We start from the raw sequence: 19,025 nt of genomic DNA on the forward strand, positions 1-19,025 counted from the left end.
TTGTTCATAAAACTACTAGTCTGTGAACTGTGGTCATGTGCTCTGGGACAGGAGCACAGGATGTGTTCCATCCTTTTTCCAAGTGGTGATTCTCTCTGGTCTACTCACGATTCCAAAGTAACTGGTAAAGTGTAGTTTTCCATTCTGGGAGTAAGCGTCTCAACTCTGATACCCACTATTTGAGGGTCTGGCCCCTGTTCACCATTATCACAGCCTCATCTAGCCCACCATGCTGTGAACTTCAAATTACCTTCCCCTGCATGATTTTCACGTTTCTGGTCTCTAATTGCCTTGCCTTACTGTATCTACACTAATCCCTTCATCTGCAACTTCCCTCCCTGACTGTAACCCGTTCATTTTACTGTTTCTTTGGATTTGATGGAGCATTTCACCAGGTACTTTACATGAAAGCTGCTCTTAGACTCTAAAATCTTGTGGCAGGCTCAGGTAGGGTCTATTTTTCTTAATGTTCCTAGTACTAGTCAGGAATCTTCAAATGAGCAGATGCTCAATTAATATTTGGACACATAAAGAGCGAGTGTACAAGAAGTCAACTTATTATAATTTAGTTTCTTCTACATTCTTGAATAGGCAGAGCCAATCCAGATACATACACTTCAATTTTACAAAGAAACTGGAAGGAAACAAACCAAGAATTAATTACATGTCATATTTTTTTCACATCTCATGATAATGCAGACTTTACTGTGAGGTAAATTCCTTTTTCACAGAAATCCATATTCCAATGCTGTGCTATCTTGTTTTAAATAACAGGAAATTATCCAAAGATTTTCAATTTGTTACATAATATCCAAATTCTTATTTTCAACTTGATAATTTCCAGTAAATGTGTGATCCATGACACTCATAAACTTAGGTTTCAGAGGTAAATAATCCTCTACTCGAAAGTAATAACATTTAAAGTAGAAAAAGAGAAAAGACAAATCTCCAATTTCCCCATATTGTACAGGAACACAGAGATGTTATGCACTGTGTTCCCAAGTGCCCCACCTTGGCTCGTCACTAGTTAGAAGACTGGCTGCTTTCTTTAACCAAAAAGTGAAGACCATACTTCAGACTTCACTGAAGTACACTGGAGAGGGACAGGAGGAGTTTTAGAACATGCCCTGGACAACAAACTGGCCTTGGCATCAGTAGGGGAGCCCTGGCTACAGCTCTGATTCAAGTTCTCTCTTTTTTATCTGTCAAAACTTTCTGATAATGAAATGGGAAGGCACTGGGCATGGTGTCAAGGACCTTAGCCAAAAACGAATCCATTATGCGTATATAAAATAAGAAAGCACCCCATATCCATCTACAAAGATCATACTCATTCATTTTTACAGGTACTTAGTACAGCGTGGATATACAATGGTTTTTGAAAAAATCAATATACTGATGAGCATTTATGTGTTTTCCTATTGTTGTGGATGTGAATTCAGGATAAATCTTAAAAATGTAAAATTACTGGGTCACAGGTAAATGGATAGTTTTGTTATATACTGTCAAATTCTGCAAGTTCACCTTTTCAGTATTTTTGCATCAAGTTTTTAAGTAATATTGGAATTAAATAATATTTTAAAGTAATTAAAATAAATTAAATAATTTTCAGCTACCTCACCTCACCTAAATAATAGTTTTACTTGTTTCATAAAATATTATTGGAAGTTTTGTTTTAGTGTTTATGCTTATGAATAATTTGTATGATGAAATTTATACATTTGCAATAGTAAGAGCACATGTAAATGAATGCCCCATGCACTCATTTCCCAGATTCAGCAAAATCAACACACAGTCAATCTTGTTTTGTCTATACGCAGAATCAGCTCCCAGGTTATTTTGAGGCGCAGCATCAGCTCCCAGGTTATTTTGAGGCAAACATCAATAACAATATTTATCCTATTATTTACCTTTAGAGGGTAAAGCTCTTTTTTAAATCTAATCTTCATTTTATTTTCCATATCATTTAGTCCCCTTATCCCTCTCTCCCCCCAGCAATCACCACACTGTTGTCCATGACCATGAGTCCTTTTTCCATTTTGCTCAATCCCTCCATACCTTAACCTCCCTGTTAACTAGCTATCATCTGCTTTCCATCTATGAGGCTGTTCCTATTTTCCTTGTTAGTTCATTTTGTTCATTACATTCCACATATAAGTGAAATCATAAGGTATTTGTATTTCTCTCACTGGCTTATTTCACTTTGCATAATGTTCTTCAGGTCCATCCATACTGTGTCAAAGTATAAATTTTTTTTCTTTTTTTCTTTCCCTTTTAATTTATTTATTTATATATTTTTTTAATCAACTACTGGAATTTATTTATTTATTTTTAAATTTGTATTGTTATTCAATTACAGTTGTCTGCATTTTCTCCCCATCCCTCCACCCCACCCCAGCCAAGCCCACCTCCCTCCCCTACCTCCACCCTCCCCCTTGATTTTGTCCATGTGTCCTTTATAGTAGCTCCTATAAACCCCACTCCCCTCTAAATTTTTTTTCTTTTTTTTGTGACTGAGTAGAATTGCATTGTGTAAATGTCCCATAGTTGTTTAATTCACTCATCTATTGATGGACTCTTGGGTTGCTTCCATATCTTGGCAACTGTAAAAAACACTGCAATGAACATAGGGGTGTGTATATTCTTTTTTGTTGTTGTTTGATTTTGTATTTTTATTTTATTTTATTTTTTCTTTTTCTTTTTTTTTTATATTGTTGTTCAAGTACAGTTGTCTCCATTATCCCACCACCACTCTCCCCTGCCACACCCATCCCCACCTACCACCTTCAATACTTCATATATTCTTTTGAATTAGTGTTTTGGTTTCCTTCAGATATATTCTCAGAAATGAGATCACTGGGTCAAAAGGCATATCCATTATCCATTTTTTTTGAGGTATCTCTGTACTTCTTTCTGCAGTGGCTATACCAATCTACATTCCCACCAACAGTGCAAAAGATTTTTCTGTTCTCCACATCCTCGCTAGCACTTGTTGTTTATCAATTTATTGATGATAGATGTTCTGACAGGTGTGAGATGGTATGCCATTGTGGTTTTAACTAGCATTTCGCTGATGATATGAGGCTAAAGCTCTTGATTACAAACATAACTACCATACCGCAAGGACACAGGCAGTCAGAATTCCAAGATGGCCTACTGGATTCCTGACTCCTGGTGTACATACATCTTCTTCCAGTTAATTCATCAAACACTAACCTAGGTGCTGCTATGAGGGATTTAGCGGATGTAATTGAGGCCCCAAATTTCATATTCTTAAAGTCTCTTCCATGGATCAGATCTAATGATGTGAATACTTAAATGGAACAGGGTTTTCCTGGCTAGAGAAATCCAAAGCGGAGGAGGGAGGTTCTTCATTGCTGGCTTTGAAGATGGAAGGAGCTGCATAGCATAGCTAAGACCTAAGAGTGACCTGAGAATGATCCCTAGCCAAGAGCTAGCAAGCAAAAGGGCATCACAGTCCTTAAATTTCCAGTAAGTGAATTCTGCTCCAAACATGCATGGCATTGGAAGAAGCTCCTGAGCTCCATGTGGAACACAGCTATCAGATACATTGATTGCAGCATTGTAAGATTTTCGACCTACAGATAACCAGCTACTCTGTTATAAAGTAAACAAATTCACACTGAAAAGTGTTTACCTACAGCTTCTTATTTATTTTTCCTTTTTAAAATTAGATCTTTTAAGATCTCTCTTGACTATATTCACACATCTAATATAGTATTATTACCTCTTACTGTTCATCCTGTGCATTACATCCACAGGGCCCGTCATTATATAAATGAAAATTTGTACCTTTTCTCCACCTTATCCCATTCACCCACGTTCCACTATTGCCTCTGTCAACCTCAAATCTGTTCTCTGTATCTGTGAATTCATTTCTTTTTTTTTCAGGTACACAACTTAATAATTTTATATGTATACACACATATATATATATATATAGCTAAATGATCACCATAAGTCTGGTTAACATCTATGAACACTCATTATTACAAAATTTTTTCTCATGATCAAAACTTTTAAGATCTATGCTCTTAGCAACTTTCAGATATATTAGACAGTATTATTAACAATACTACTATAAACAATAGTCACCATGCTATATATTATTCCTCCAAAACTTATTTTATACCTGGAAGTTTGTACTTTTAACTTCTTTCACCTATTTCACCAAGATGTTTTTTTAAATATATGTTAGTGCTTTTTTAATAAACACTTAATTCAGTTTAGGGGTTGTGTTAGTTTTCTTCTGCTTTGTAGTTTTTTAGAGGGAAGACTTTTCACTCACTAAAATATTTTGATTCTCATTTTTCAAGATAGTATAGTAACTTTGTGGAGATGATATCTCCTGTTTTAACTTTGAATTAGCTTGTATTTTCCTAGACCAACAATAACAGGTGACTCTGTGTAGACAGTGGCAGGTTTTGGAGAGGCTCATTGGGTTTCTTAGTTCGAGAGACCTGTCTTACGCTAATATAGTGAAGTGTACTTTCTTTAAAAAAGATAGCCTCTTTGTTTGGGGAGGAGGGCTTCTCCTTCTTTTCTGATGAACCAAAATCTCACACACTCTATTCCAAGCTTTCTCCACCTGACTCTCAGCTCCAGCAGGGGCCTCAGGTATGGATCTGCAGGTTCCAGATTTGCATTTTCCTTCTTCTGTGTAAATTGAGATTTGTAGCATTCTCTGTCTCCTAGTTATACTACAGACAGTGGTTGTGAGTGGTTTCTTTTTGTTTCTGTCTTTTTTCATATTAAAGTATTTTATTTTTATTTTCTATTGTCATGCATTAATTCTCACTGAAATTTATCTTCTTTTTAAAAAAAATTATTGATGTTTGAATACAGTTGTCTCCATTTTCCCACCACCACTTTCCCCTTCTCTACCCACCCCCACCTCCCACCATCAATCCCATCCCCCTTTGGCTTTGTCCATGGGTCATTTATACATGTTCATTTATGACCCTTCCCCATCTTTCCCAGGTTATTTCCCTCTTCTCTCCCCTTCCCTCTGGTTACTGTCAGTTTGTTGTTAATTTCAATGTCTCTGGTTATATTTTGCTTGCTTGCTTGGTTTGTTAATTAGGTTCCACTTATAGGTGAGATCATATAGTATTTGTCTTTCACTGCCTTACTTCACTTAGCATAATGCTATCCAGTACCCCCCATGTTGTTGCGAAGGGTAGGAGCTCCTTCTTTCTGCAGCATAGAATTCCATTGTGTAAATGTCCCACAGTTTATTGATCCACTCATTTACTGATGGGCACCTAAGCTGCTTCTAGCGCTAGGCTATTTTAAATTGTGCTGCTATGAACATTGGGGTGCATAGGTTCTTTTGGATTGGTGTTTCAGCATTCTTAGGGTACAATCCCAGCAGTGAAATTGCTGAGTCAAAAGGCAATTCAATTTGTAGTTTCTTGAGGAAATCCCATACTGTTTTCCACAGTGGCTGCACCAGTTTGCATTCTCACCAACAGTGCACTAGGATTCCCTTTTCTCCACAACCTCACCAGCACTTGTTTGTTGATTTGTTTATGATGGCCATTCTGACCAGTGTGAAGTGGTATCACATTGTGGTTTTAAGTTGCATCTCTCTGATAGCTGGTGATGCTGAGCATCCTTTTATATGTCTCTGAGTCCTCTCTATGTTCTCCTTGGAGAAGTGTTTGTTCAGGTCCTTTGCGCATTTTTTAACTGGATTGTTTGTCTTCCTGGTGTGGAGTCGTGTGAATTCTTTATATATTTTGGAGATCAAACTCTTGTCTGAGGTATCATTGGCAAATATATTTTCCCATATGGTTGGTTGTCTTTTCATTTTTCTAATGTTTTCTTTAGCCATGCAAAGCTTTTTATTTTGATGAAGTCCCATTTTTTATTCTTTCCTTTATGTCCCTTGCTCGAGGGGACATATTGGTGAAAATATTGCTGCATGGAATATCTGAGATTTTCCTGCCTATCTTGTCCTCTAGGACTTTTATGGTATCATGACTTACATTTAAGTCTTTTATCCATCTTGAGTTTATTTTTGTGTGTGGTGTAAGTTGGAGATCGAGTTTCATTGTTTTGCATGTAGCTGTCCAGATCTCCCAACACCATTTGTTGAAGAGGCTATTTTTATTCCATTTTATGCTTCTGCCCTCTTTGTGAGATTTTAACTGACCATAGAGACTTGGGTATATTTCTGGGCTCTCTATTCTGTTCCATTGATCTATGTGTCTGTTCTTATGCCAGTATCAGACAAAATTACGGTGGCCTTGTAATACAGTTTTATATCAGGTCCTACTGATATCAAGTTTGATCCCCCTTATTTTGTTGTTCTTTCCCAAAATTGCTGCAGCTATTCGGGGTCATTTATGGCTCCATATAAATTTTTGAAGTCTTTGTTCTGTATCTGTGAAATATGTCATTGGTATTTTAATAAGGATTGTGTTGAATGTATAAATTGCTTTGGGTAGTATGGACATTTTGATGATGTTAATTCTTCCAATCCATGAACACAGTATATACTTTCATTTATTTGTGTCTTCTTTAATTTCTTTCTTCAACGTTGTGTAGTTTCCTGCATACAGGTCTTTTACCTCCTTGGTTACATTTATTCCTAGGTACTTTATTTTTCTTGTTGCTATATCAAATGGGATTTTTTTCCTGATTTCTGTTTCTGATATTTCATGGTTGGTGTACAAGAATGCCTTTGATTACTGAATATTGACTTTATATTTCACTGTTTTACCAAATTCACTTAACAGGTCGAGCACTATTTTGGTGGAGTCTATAGGATTTTCCATGTACACTATCATGTCATCTGCAAACAGTGACAGGTTTACTCTCTTCTTTCCAATTTGGATGTCTTTTATTTCCCTTTCTTGTCTGATTGCTGTGGCTAGGACTTCCAATACTGTGTTGAATAGAAGTGGTGAATGCGGACACTCTTGTCTTGTTCCTGATCTTAGTGGGAAAGCTTTTAGTTTTGCCCATTGAGTGTGATGTTGGCTGTAGGTCTCTTGTATATGGCCTTTATTATGTTGAGGAATGCTCCCTCTATTCCCACTTTGCTGAGTGTTTTTATCATAAATTGGTGCTGTACCTTATCAAGTGCTTTTTCCGCATCTATTGATATGATCACGTGATTTTTGTCTTTGCTGTTGTTTGTGTGATGTATTATGTTTATTGGTTTGCGAATGTTGTACCATCCTTGCATCCGTGGGATGAATCCCACTTGGTCATGGTGTTTGATCTTTTTAATGTATTGCTGGATGTAGTTTGCCAATATTTTGTTGAGGATTTTAGTGTCTATGTTTGTCAGAGATATTGGCCTGTAGTTTTCTTTCTTCGTTGTGTCTTTATCTGGTTTTGGGATTAGGATGATGCTGGCTTCATAAACAAGTTTGGGAGTCTTCCATCTTCTTGGATTTTTTTGAATAGTCTGTGAAGGATGGGGGTTAGTTCTTCCTTAAATGTTTTGTAAAATTCTGTGAAATCATGTGGTAGAAGGCTTTGCTGTGCTGGGAGTATTTTGATTACTGCTTCAGTTTCGTCTGCTGTTATTGGTCTATTCAGGCTTCCTGATTCTTCTTCATTCAGTTTTAGAAGATTATATTTTCTAGAAATTTGTCCATTTCACCTAGGTTTTCAAGTTTCTTGGCATACAGTTCTTTGTAGTAATTTCTTACAATCCTTTGCATTTCTGTGGTATCTGTTGTAATTTCTCCTCTTTCACTTCTAATTTTGTTTTTTTGGGTCCTCTCTCTTTTTTTCTTGATGAATCTGCTTAAAGGCTTATCAATTTTGTTTATCTTTTCAAAGAACCAAATCCTGAATTTATTGATCCTTAAAATTGTTCGTTTAGTCTCTATGTCATTTCATTCTGCTCTGATCTTGGTTATTTCCTTCCTTCTGCTTGCTCTGGGCTTTCTTTGTTGTTGTTTATTTGAAATGTTTCTATCTTTTTTAGGTAGGCCTGTATTGCTATGAATTTCCCTCTCAGGACTGCCTTTGCTGTCTCCCATAAGTTGTGGACTGTTGTGAGTTCATTTTCATTTGTTTCCAGAAACTTTTTGATTTCTTCCTTGATCTCATTCTTAACCCATTCATTGTTTAATAATAGCATGCTATTCAATCTCCATGAATTTGAATGTTTTTGAATTTTTTCCTTGAGGTTGGTTTCTAGTTTCAGGCCCTTGTGGTCTGAGAAGATGCTTGATATAATTTCAATTTTCTTGAATTTGTTGAGGCCTGTTACATGTGTTATTATGTGGTTTGTCTTTGAAAGTGTTCCATGTGCATTTGAAAAGAATGTGCATTTTGCTTCTTTGGGATGAAAGGTTCTATATATATCAATTAAGTCCATTTGATCTAGGGCATTGTTTAATGCCACAATACCCTTGCTAACATTTTGTTTGGAAGATCTATCCATTTTTGACAGTGGGGTGTTAAAGTCCCCTAGTGTGAGTGTGTTGCTGTCTATATCTTTCTTGAAGTCCTCCAAAATTTTCCTTATATATTTGGGTGCTCCTATGTTGAGTGCATATATGTTTATAATGTTTATAATGTCTTCTTAATGGATTCTTCCTTTGAGTATTATGAAGTGTCTTTCTGGGTGTCTTTTTATGGCCTTTGTTTTAAAGTCTACTTTGTCAGATATAAGTATTGCTACCCTGGCCTTTTTTTTTTTCCTGTCCATTTGCATGGAATGTTTTTTTCCAGCCCTTCACTTTCAGTCTGTGTAGGTCTTTTGTTCTGAGGTGGATCTCTTGTAGAGGGCAAATATGTAGGTCATCTTTTCTTATCCATTCAGTTACCCTATGTCTTTTGATTGGAGCATTCAATGCATTTACATTTAAGGTTATCATTGATAGGCACTTATTCATTTCCATTTTACTCCCTTTGTACCTTTGTTCCTTTCTCTCTCACTGTTTTTCTTGCTCTTCTTAAAGTAGACCTTTTCGCATTCTTGCAGAGCTGGTTTGGGGGAGGTGTATTCTTTTAGATTTCTTTTGTCTGGGAAACTCCTCGTTTGGCCTTCAATTTTAATTGAGAGCCTTGCTGGTTAGAGTAGTCTTATTTGCAGGCCTTTGGTTTTCATAAAAATATGGAACACTTCACCAATTTTCGTGTGATCCTTGCACAGGAGCCATGCTAATCTTCTCTGCATCATTCCAATTTTAGTATATGTCCTGCCAAAGTGAGCACTATGAATTCATTTCTGTCTGTGTGCATGTCTGTGTTTTAAAGATTTAACACTTAAGTGTTACTATACAGTATTTGTCTTTGTATGTAAGTTTCTGTTGAAAGAACACCACTTGAAAATTACCACTAAAGGTCGAGAACCAAGATGGCGGCGTAGATAGACACACTGCGCTTCCTCACACAACCAGAACTGACAGAAAATCGAACGGCAAGGAAGTCCGACACCAAGTAGATAAAAAAGAAACATACATCCAGTCCGGTATGAGGGGCGGAGATGGGCACTGGGGCGGAGGGGACTCATGTGGCCGTGGCGGGACCAAGACTGGTGACAAAAGGGGCAGGCAGTCTGACCACTAGCAGACGCTGCGGCCACACATTCGCGCACAGATAAACCGAGAGGGCTGGACTCAGAGTGGCGGAGAAAGGGGCAGGCAGAGCAGTGGGTAGCACCCCACAGCCCCCCACTCACGCACAGATAAACCGAGAGGAACAGCGGGGAGCGAAGCAGACCACATAACCCAGGGCTCCAGCGCCGGAAAATAAAGCCTTAAATCTGATTGAAAACACCCGTGGGGGTTGGGGCGGCAGCAGGAGAAACTCCCAGCCTCACAGGAGAGGTCATTGGAGAGACCCACAGGGGCTTAGAGTGTGCACAAGCCCACCCACTCGGGAACCAGAACCAAAGGGGCCCGGTTTGATTGTGGGTAGCAGAGGGAGTGACTGAGATACGGTGGAGAGTGGAGGGGGCGCCATTGCTCCCTCTCGGCCCCAGTCCCACATACAGACTCACAGCGCAGCTACCAGCGTTACCCCGCCCCGGGGAACACCTATGGCTCCGCCCCTTTAAGTAACAGACGCACTAAGAGAAAAAAAAAAATGGCCCAAATGACAGAACACTTCAAAGCTCCAGAAAAAATACAACTAAGCGAGGAAGAGATAGCCAATCTATCGGATGCACAAGTTCAAAACACTGGTTATTAAGACGCTCACAGAATTGGTTGAATTTGTTCGAAAAGTACATGAAAAAATGAAGGCTATGCCAAGAGAAACAAAGGAAAATGTACAGGGAACCAATAGCGATGCGAAGGAAACTGAGACTCAAATCAATGGTGTGGACCAGAAGGAAGAAAGAAACATCCAACCAGAAAAGAATGAAGAAACAAGAATTCGGAAAAATGAGGAGAGGCTTAGGAACCTCCAGGACATCTTGAAATGTTCCAACATCCGAGTCATAAGGGTGCCAGAAGGAGAAGAGGAAGAACGAAAAATTGAAAACTTATTTGAACAAATAATGAAGGAGAACTTCCCCAGTCTGGCAAAAGAAATAGACTTCCAGGAAGTCCAGGAAGCTCAGAGAGTCCCAAAGAAGCTGACCCAAGGAGGAACACACCAAGGCACATCATAATTACATTACCCAAGATGAAACAGAAGGAGAGAATCTTAGAAGCAGCAAGAGAAAATAACACAGTTACCTACAAAGGAGTTCCCATAAGACTGTCAACTGATTTCTCCAAAGAGACCTTACAGGCAAGAAGGGGCTGGAAAGAAGTATTCCAAGTCATGAAAGGCAAGGGCCTACATCCAAGATTGCTCTAGCCAGCAAAGCTATCATTTAGAATGAAAGGGCAGATAAAGTGCTTCTCAGATAAGGTCAAGTTAAAGGAGTTCATCATCACCAAGCCATTATTATATGAAATGTTAAAGGGAGTTACCTAAGAAAAAGAAGAACAAAAATAGGAACAGTAAAAATGACAGCAAACTCACAGTTATTAACAACCACACCTAAAACCAAAACAAAAGCAAACTAAGCAAACAACTAGAACAGAAACAGAACCACAGAAATGGAGATCACATGGAGGGTTATGAACAGGGGATTGGGAGGGGGGAAATGTACAGAGAATAAATAGCATAAATGATAGGTAGAAAACAGACAGGGGGAGGGTAAGAATAGTGTAGGTGTAGGAGCCAAAGAACTTATAAGTATGACTCATGGACATGAACTATAGGGGGGGAATGTGGGAAGGAGGGGGTGGGCAGGATGGAGTTGAGTGAAGGGGGGAAGTGGGACAACTGTAATAGCATAATCAATAAATATATCAAAAAAATTACCACTAAAAATGAATCAATAGAGTATTTGCGCACTTCAGGAATACCAGTCAACAGACCTTTCCAATAACAATGTGAGGACTTTGCCCCAGACCTCACTCAAGGAAAGAATAGCAGCTACACGTGGCACTGGATATTCTCTGGCCTCTGAAGGAGTTCCTGCACTAGGTTAACCTTCAACTCAGGTTCCTTAACCCTCATCTTTCAAAGCATCTTCATAAGGGCATGAGAAGGCAGCAGGGATAGTATCATTGACCTTGGACCCAAACTGCATGATTCATCTTGGTGGTTTCTACATGGAATCTTGGACCTTACAGGAACTCAATGTATGAAAAATCACTTTTGGGCACCTCCTGCTTCTGCAGCTTTTTTATTTTTTTCTGCACCAAATCTTTGAGCTACAAGCTTCAAATAATCTCCAATCAAAAGTGCCAACTCCCGCTATGCATGCCTTGAAGTTCAGGAATTCCCATTCTCTTTTCTGGTGGCATAGCTATTGTTCAAGGTGATCATGGTCATGATAGTCGTCGGAAGCCCATTCTTGCAAAGTCCCCGCCATCACTCAGACACACATACTTGGTGGTGTGCAATTTGGAGACAAGGTTATAGGGGTGGATATTGGGCTTGACTTTGTTCAGTTCTAGGCCAAAGACCGGCTTCATGAGCTTAGTGGAGCTCCTGAATGGCTTGGGGAAGTGCTCCCTTTACCTTTGGTTCACTGCCTTCTGCATCTATGTCTTCATAACAGGCTCCTTCATTCATTATTTCTGCATCAGGAATTGAATCAAAAACTGCACCTTCTTGAGCAGAAAAATCTTTCAGTTCACTCTCTGTGGATCAATTCAGAGAAACTTGCACTTTCTCACATTGGCTTTTGAAAACTTTCTCAGACTTTGTGCATGAAATGCCTGTAGAAGTAATGATGGTGGGAGGGGATCTATGAGTCTCTGGGGAATGCTAACAATGCAGAAATCCAAGGGAGCACCTCCAAAGCAGGAGATGAAGAGAAGGGGACTCTTCCTGGCTGCAGTGGCCTGAGAACATTTGAGACCCTGGGTCTTACTTTGGGCTTGGTGTGATTTTGCAAGTGGATGATGCAGCTGGAGGAGGGAGAGTGTCATTGTGTGAACTCCTTGAGCAAGGAGATTGCACCTAGGCTTTAACCAAGATTGCCACAGCAGGTTTTCTTGACAGCACTGCTATTGGACCCCACAAGGCTCTCCAATCTATTCAGTTTCTGTACACTAGCTATGTACAGCTCCATGTATGTCAGTTATAACTCACTAAAATGTGTTTTTTAAAAAATAAAACAACTAAACATATTCTTACTATACTGTCTAACAATATTGCATCTTGGTGTTTACCAAAATGAATTGAAAACACATATCTACAAAAATCACCTGCACAATACTAAATGTAAATTGTACCTGAAAAATAAAAATAAATGGAACTTTGAAACCCTGCATATATATGTTTCTAGTAGGTGTATTCATAATTGCCAAAACTTAAAATCAACCAAGATGTCTTTCAGAAGTTTAATGGATTCCTAAACTGTGGTACCTCCGGAGAAAAGATATGAGGTTTCAAGATACACAAGGACATACAGGAAGCTTAACAATATATTACTATATGAAACAACCCAATCTTAAAAGGCTACATTCTCTATGGTTCCTACTATAAGACATTCTGGAAAAGCCAGCACTATCGGGAAAGTGAAAAGGTCATCCAGGGGCTAGGAGGCAGGGAGGGATGAATAGGTAGAGCACAGAGCATTTTTAGGGCAGTGAAACTACAGTGCATGAAATTATAATGTGGCTACAAGCTGTCATACATTGGTTAAACTCCCAAAATGTACAACACTGAGAATGGAGTCTAATGTCACCATGGACTCTGTGCTAACACTGTGCCAATGTAGGTTCATAGACTGTACTAAATGTACCACTCTGTGGCAGGATGTTGATTGTGGGGGAGGCTGTGAGTGCTTCTGGTAAGGGGGTACATGGGTAGCCTCTGTGCTTTCTATTCAGTCTGCTAAAAAGCTAGAACTGCTGTATGAAACAACAGCAAGTATAAAAGGGAGGGAGGGTCCTCAGTCTCACCTCAGCACTGGGGATGTAACTCTTGAATGCAGGTTGAGGCCCTGTGATGGTGATCCTTCTGAGGGTTCCAACTCAGTACCCTCAATCTGAGTCATGTGAAGGCCAAAGATTGCTCTCTCTGCTAAAGTGGGGTCTCAGCCCTCTGATCACACTGCAACTCCTCCATGACACCTGAGGAGGATCTGAGACCTTCTCTGCCTGATGTTTATTCCTGGATCTCTCATGCCAATGGAATAGAAAGATTTTGGTGATGTCTCCACTGATAAGAGTTTGATGGTCACCTTTCTCCTGGCACACCTTGGAAATCCTACCTCTACTCACCAGCATCGATGAACCTCAAAATAAGGTCTTTACCTTCTTGACCTCTGAAAGGGAATTCAGGTTCACTCATATCCTGTCAAGGCTGTTTTGGGACTCTGAGGGCTGACCAACAAGTCAGGCATCTACGGGCCTTACCGTTCTGTGTAGGTGCTCCCCTCATTCCTCATTCAGGGATTTCAATCCATCCTTCATTCCTCACTCAGGGAATTCATCCTTCATTTTCATTTGTGTCAGAGACTAGGACCCTTCCCTCTAGTGGTCTTGGGTTATCCTCTGAGGGTTGTCTCACAAGTCCTTGAGAGCCCTGAAGAATAAGTGAGGGGATGCACAGGATGACAATTGCCTGGCAGGTTGATCCTTCCAGTTCAATTTGGGAATTTTCCTTATGGCTCCTGTTTCTTGATTCAAACCTTTCTGGTAAAGACCACATCTCTGTAAACTCTTTACCATTTTCCCTACTGCACACTTTTCAGGGAATGGCTCTCTGACCCAGGAATAACATGAGATAAGGGCACTGTAACTCTAGACACAGACTCCAGGACAGATGTCTTGTGAAAGAAAAAAGAATGGTGTGGACATATCCTTCTGTTTCCAGCTAGACTCAGCATCTTGTGTAACTTTTGTTTGAGCAGATTTCAATTTCTATCCAGAACACACTGTCCAAAGTGGTTTTGTGAACCGTTGATGTTTTGAGCTGCACTCATTTTGCATATGTAAATGATCTATTTTCAGCCAATATTCTGTCTCTCCTTTACTCACATGTCTCAATCATTTCAAAATTGTTATTACTCTGGTATGTCTTTCAATCTAGAGTCTTGGACACAGACTGCTTTTTTTTTTTTTTTTTTTTAATCACCTAAGATCCATTTGGGAGAAGTGAAAAGAAAGGTGAATGAAGGGACTCAAAAGTTGGGACTCAGCTTGGGAGGAAAACTGTCGATTTCAGACCAATTCAGGTTAGGGGTCTGGCTCCTACCCTTTCTCTTAACAATTGTATGCAATCAGGCACATTAGCAAACACCGTGAGCCTCAGTCTCCTCATCAGTGCAATGGGTTTGATAAGCTCCATCTCGGGGGCCAGTGCACACAAAGGTATATAATGCACACAAAGTGCCCGGCCTGTATTGACTTTAAGGGATGCCAGTTCCTACCATGATTAATTTATTCCCTGGGGTTTCAACCCACTACACTGAGATTGAGTTTTTAATCCCAGAGATGTCAGAGAATATCAGTGCTCTAGGACAAAGAAAACCCTATCAGGCAAAATGCTGCTTAGCAAGGGGAACTCAGTCATGTTCCCCCCTCCCCCCTTAGAGTATGTTGTTCAATGTCCATTAGTCTGAGGTCGACTTCCTCAGCAGATGTACCAGAAAACTGTCAAAATGTGTTTCAAGGATCAAAGTCTTAGCCCCTTCTCTGCTGCCCTTCTTTCTAGGCCACTCCTAGTTTCATTCCTTTAACCACCAGCAACAATGTAACCTTGCCTAGAGTTGGCCACATTACACGCAAGGTAACCTAATGCCAACGTCTTTCCAAAGGAACAGACTCAGACTCCTCCAGCTCAAGGAAAAGTGTCAGTCCAGCGAATTCTGGGCATTCCTTCCTAAAGGGAGTATCACGCTTATTTCTTAAGGATTCCCTGGAGACCACATGACTAAAATATCTAATTTGCACACCGTGTTCACCTGCACTGGGACAAGAGCACAGGGCCTGTCCCATCCCTGCCCCAGATTATCTCTGTGCCCTTTCCTTGGAATTTCAAAGTAACTGTTAAGTGCAGTTTCCCATTCCAGACTTTGTCTTCAACTATGTGGCCTGCCATCTATCTGTCCTCTGCTCATGATTTCCACAGCATTATCTTGCCCACCATACAGCTAAATGAAATTCCCTCCCAAGGAGGGACTTTTCTTTTCCCAAGATCCAATACTGCCTTGCCTCAAGGCATTTACACTTCACCAATCATCTCTGGAACCCCCTTTCTCTGTTCCTATCCTGTCATTTCATTTGTTTTGTGGCTCTTACATTGTATATTACCATTTCCCCAATATGATAGCTGGTTCTCAGCACTACAATGTTTAGGGGCTGTAGCTAGGTCTTCTGCTTCTCACCTCTTCCAGCGTTAGCGTGGAGACTTTTTATAGCAGATGTGCGATTACTATTTGGGGATTAAATGAGCCTATGGACATGGAGCCTAATTTACTAGTTTTATTACTTTAAATGTTTTATTACTACATTTTTTTACTTTATAAAATCATTTTTAATTGTTACTGGATTACTGTTGTGCCATTTTTTACCACTTTGCCCTCCTTCTCCCATCCCAGCCCCTCCCCCTGCTCCCACAGTCAATCCCCATGCTGTTGTCCATGTCTGTGGGTCATTCATACAAGTTATTTTTCTAGTCCCTTCCCCTTCTTTCCACCATTATTGCTCTCTCCCATCCCTCTGGTGACTTTCAGTCTGTTCCATGTTTCCATACCTGTGGTTCTATTTTGTTCATTAGTTTATTTTGCTCATTAGATTCCTCTTACAAATGAGATCTTACGGTATTTGTCTTTCACTGACTGACTTATTTCACTACATTCTATAACTAGTCAAGTACTTGCTGTTATTTTTATCTCTATAAAACAGAGTAAGAGAGATTGGGAGGGCAATATAGACATATTAGTTGTTATCTATTGGGTGATTCCATATGTTTTACTGCTTCATGTCTTTACATTTTCAAGGAAATGCATATGTTACCTAGCACCAGATCACTTGACAAAATGTAAGTTTTCCAAACTTGTTTTAAAAAACAGCAAACTTCTCACTCTTAAACCTGATAAACAACAAGTGTGACCAAAATAATTAACTTAGATTATAAGGACAGACAAACCTTTATTTAGAAGTAAACCCACTAAAAACAGAACAAAGTAAAAACACAGATGAATTTCCAAATCGCCCACACAAAATAGGAACACTAAGGTATCATACCTTGTGTTCCTTCAGTCACACCCAGCTTTCCACTGCTAGGAACACCGACTGCTCTCTTCAACTACAGAATGAAGAATGGACCTCAAGTTCACCAGCTGTGGGAGCAGCTGCTGGACATGGCCCTGAATCAAACACTGCCATGGCATTGGTACCAGCCCTTCATGGCATTTTGTCTTGGGCTTTTCCTCATCTCACAAAGCCTCTTCACACCCAGATGGAAAGGTGCTGGGGACGGTGTAATTAATCTTGGCCCCAAACTCCAGCACGGTCATCTTACTGGTCTCGGCATGGGCTCTTGGACCCCACAGGAACTCGTAACGTGGAGGATCACTGTTGGGCACCCGGCGGTACTCCAGGTACTTGTGCTTCATGAAATCTTGGGTGATGAGCTTCTTTGGCTCCCTAAATGGAACATGCCTCTTTCCAGCATATAGTGTCATCTTGTTTAGGAATTCACAGATCTTCTGCTCAGTGGCACAATTGCTGTTCTTGAGGATCATGCCCAGAATATTCATCAGGAGACTGTACTTGGGAAATCCCCTGCTGCCACCACTCACCCTCTCATTGTTGGGGAGATCCATTTTGCTGACCAGGGTACAGGAATGCTGTGTAGCATTAACTTCCTTTAAGTCAGCACCAAATACCACCTCCTTACTGGAAGATGCTTTTCTGAGGATCTCATGGAAGAGATTTTTGTATTTTTTACTGACAATTTTCAGCATATCTGCCTTCCTAATAGATGGTTTCCTTTTGTACATCTGCATCAGGAACCGCACCACCATACAGGTCATCTTGGTCAGACTTTCTCTCTGGGACTGCGCCATGGAAGGTGGGGCCTTGGAGGAACTTGGCTTGTTCTCCATTTTGCACTTGGCTCCTTCAGATAATCCTACATTTGAAACACCTGCTGACTTAGTGATGGTGGACAGGGCTCTCTGAAGCCACTTGACATAGCTACGTGACCTAGCACTAGGCTTCCTCTGTGTGGCAGCTTCCAATGGAGGATGGGACGAGGAGGCTTGTGCTTCCTCCTTGGCACTTCCCAGTCCTTGGATTGCACCTTGAGCCTGGTGCTGTTCTGTAGGGATGCGGAGCTTCCTTTTACGACTCCGAGGCATGATGATTGTCAAGGAAAGTAGTCAGGAGAGCAGGTGGGACAGCAGGCAACCTGGGCATGAGAGGAGAGAAGATGAGAGGGTTGAGCAACTTCGTCAGGGATATACTACCTTGACCTTAAGAAGGCCACTCTGTAGCTTTCCTGGAGGGAAGTGGTCTAGGCACCTACAGAGCTCCTGCTCTGACCAACCTGTCCCCCAAGAACCCTGTGGAAACCATTAAAGTGGGCCTCGGCCTGTAGCTGAGCAGCCTGACCACTGCTTACCAGGCCTGACCGCAGAAGCAGGCAGGTCTAGTCTTTGTGGAGCCCCATCTGCTATGGACTATGGGGGTCTCCCAAGTTCACATTTGAGACCACCATATCCACTTTTAGCACGGCCTGGGGCCCCTGCTCTTGGCTGATCTACATTTACACTTAAAATCCAGGTCCTCATCTTCTTGGCATCTTAAGAGGATCCAAATGGGCACCTCAACCCACCACCCTTGCTAGGGGGCACCCACTGCTGACAACTGCATGGGATTCATTGTACTGAGCTCGGTGGTGCCCTAAGTCCTCATTCAGGGTTCTCACCTTCACTCTAGGTAAGGCCTTGGTCACCTGCTTCTGTGGATCTGATGTCCCTATCCTCAGAAAGGCTCCTGTGAACACAATTCCATCAAAATAAGAGGGTCAGATACAGACACCCCAGCCCAGGATTCCAGTGCTAGGATGATAAGTCCCCATAACTTCTGGCTATAAACCAGTTGGGGTTCAGTGAGCAGAAGATACTGCAGGAATCTCACACGCCTCCTCTTGGAACATCCTCACATGTGGAGTCACTCAGATCACTCCCTCTGGGCTCCAGCACCAGGGCAGCACCTGGAAGGGCACCAATGTCATAGAGGGAGCAAATGAACTGTCTGGCATCAGAGTGACAGCTGGGTGACAGCTTCTTCCTGGGAAGAACTGCAGACAGCAGCCATTGTTCTATTTCTTAGCCCTGCCCCACACAGCCACAGAACCATGGCACCATATGTGAGACAAGACTCCATCAACGTGGCTGAGATGATTAGCCCTGCTCTATTGATTATCTAAGGTTCTGTCCCATCCAAATTTCTGGCCCACCCTAGCTGGTAACAGTGCTTTTCCATATGACTGCCTGGTATAGGCTCTTGCTACAGACTGTCCTAAACCCACTCAAATAAGCAACAGCTGAGCCAAGCCCCTGT

General features: G+C 40.8%; 1 protein-coding gene and 1 non-coding gene across 2 annotated transcripts; both read right to left on the bottom strand.

The window, feature by feature from the left end:
* Positions 1-9,100: 9,100 nt before the first annotated feature.
* Positions 9,101-9,207, bottom strand: LOC128780038 (U6 spliceosomal RNA). The gene has a single exon (XR_008426038.1). It is a non-coding gene; the product is annotated as a U6 spliceosomal RNA (small nuclear RNA).
* A 7,528-nt stretch (positions 9,208-16,735) lies between these two features.
* LOC112302026 (melanoma-associated antigen B3-like) lies at positions 16,736-17,818 on the bottom strand. The gene is given in 1 exon segment (XM_024557562.2): positions 16,736-17,818. A coding segment is annotated over 1 exon segment (1,083 nt).
* Positions 17,819-19,025: the final 1,207 nt, after the last annotated feature.

This window comes from Desmodus rotundus, chromosome X (genome assembly GCF_022682495.2).
Source record: "Desmodus rotundus isolate HL8 chromosome X, HLdesRot8A.1, whole genome shotgun sequence".
Lineage (NCBI taxonomy): Eukaryota > Metazoa > Chordata > Mammalia > Chiroptera > Phyllostomidae > Desmodus > Desmodus rotundus.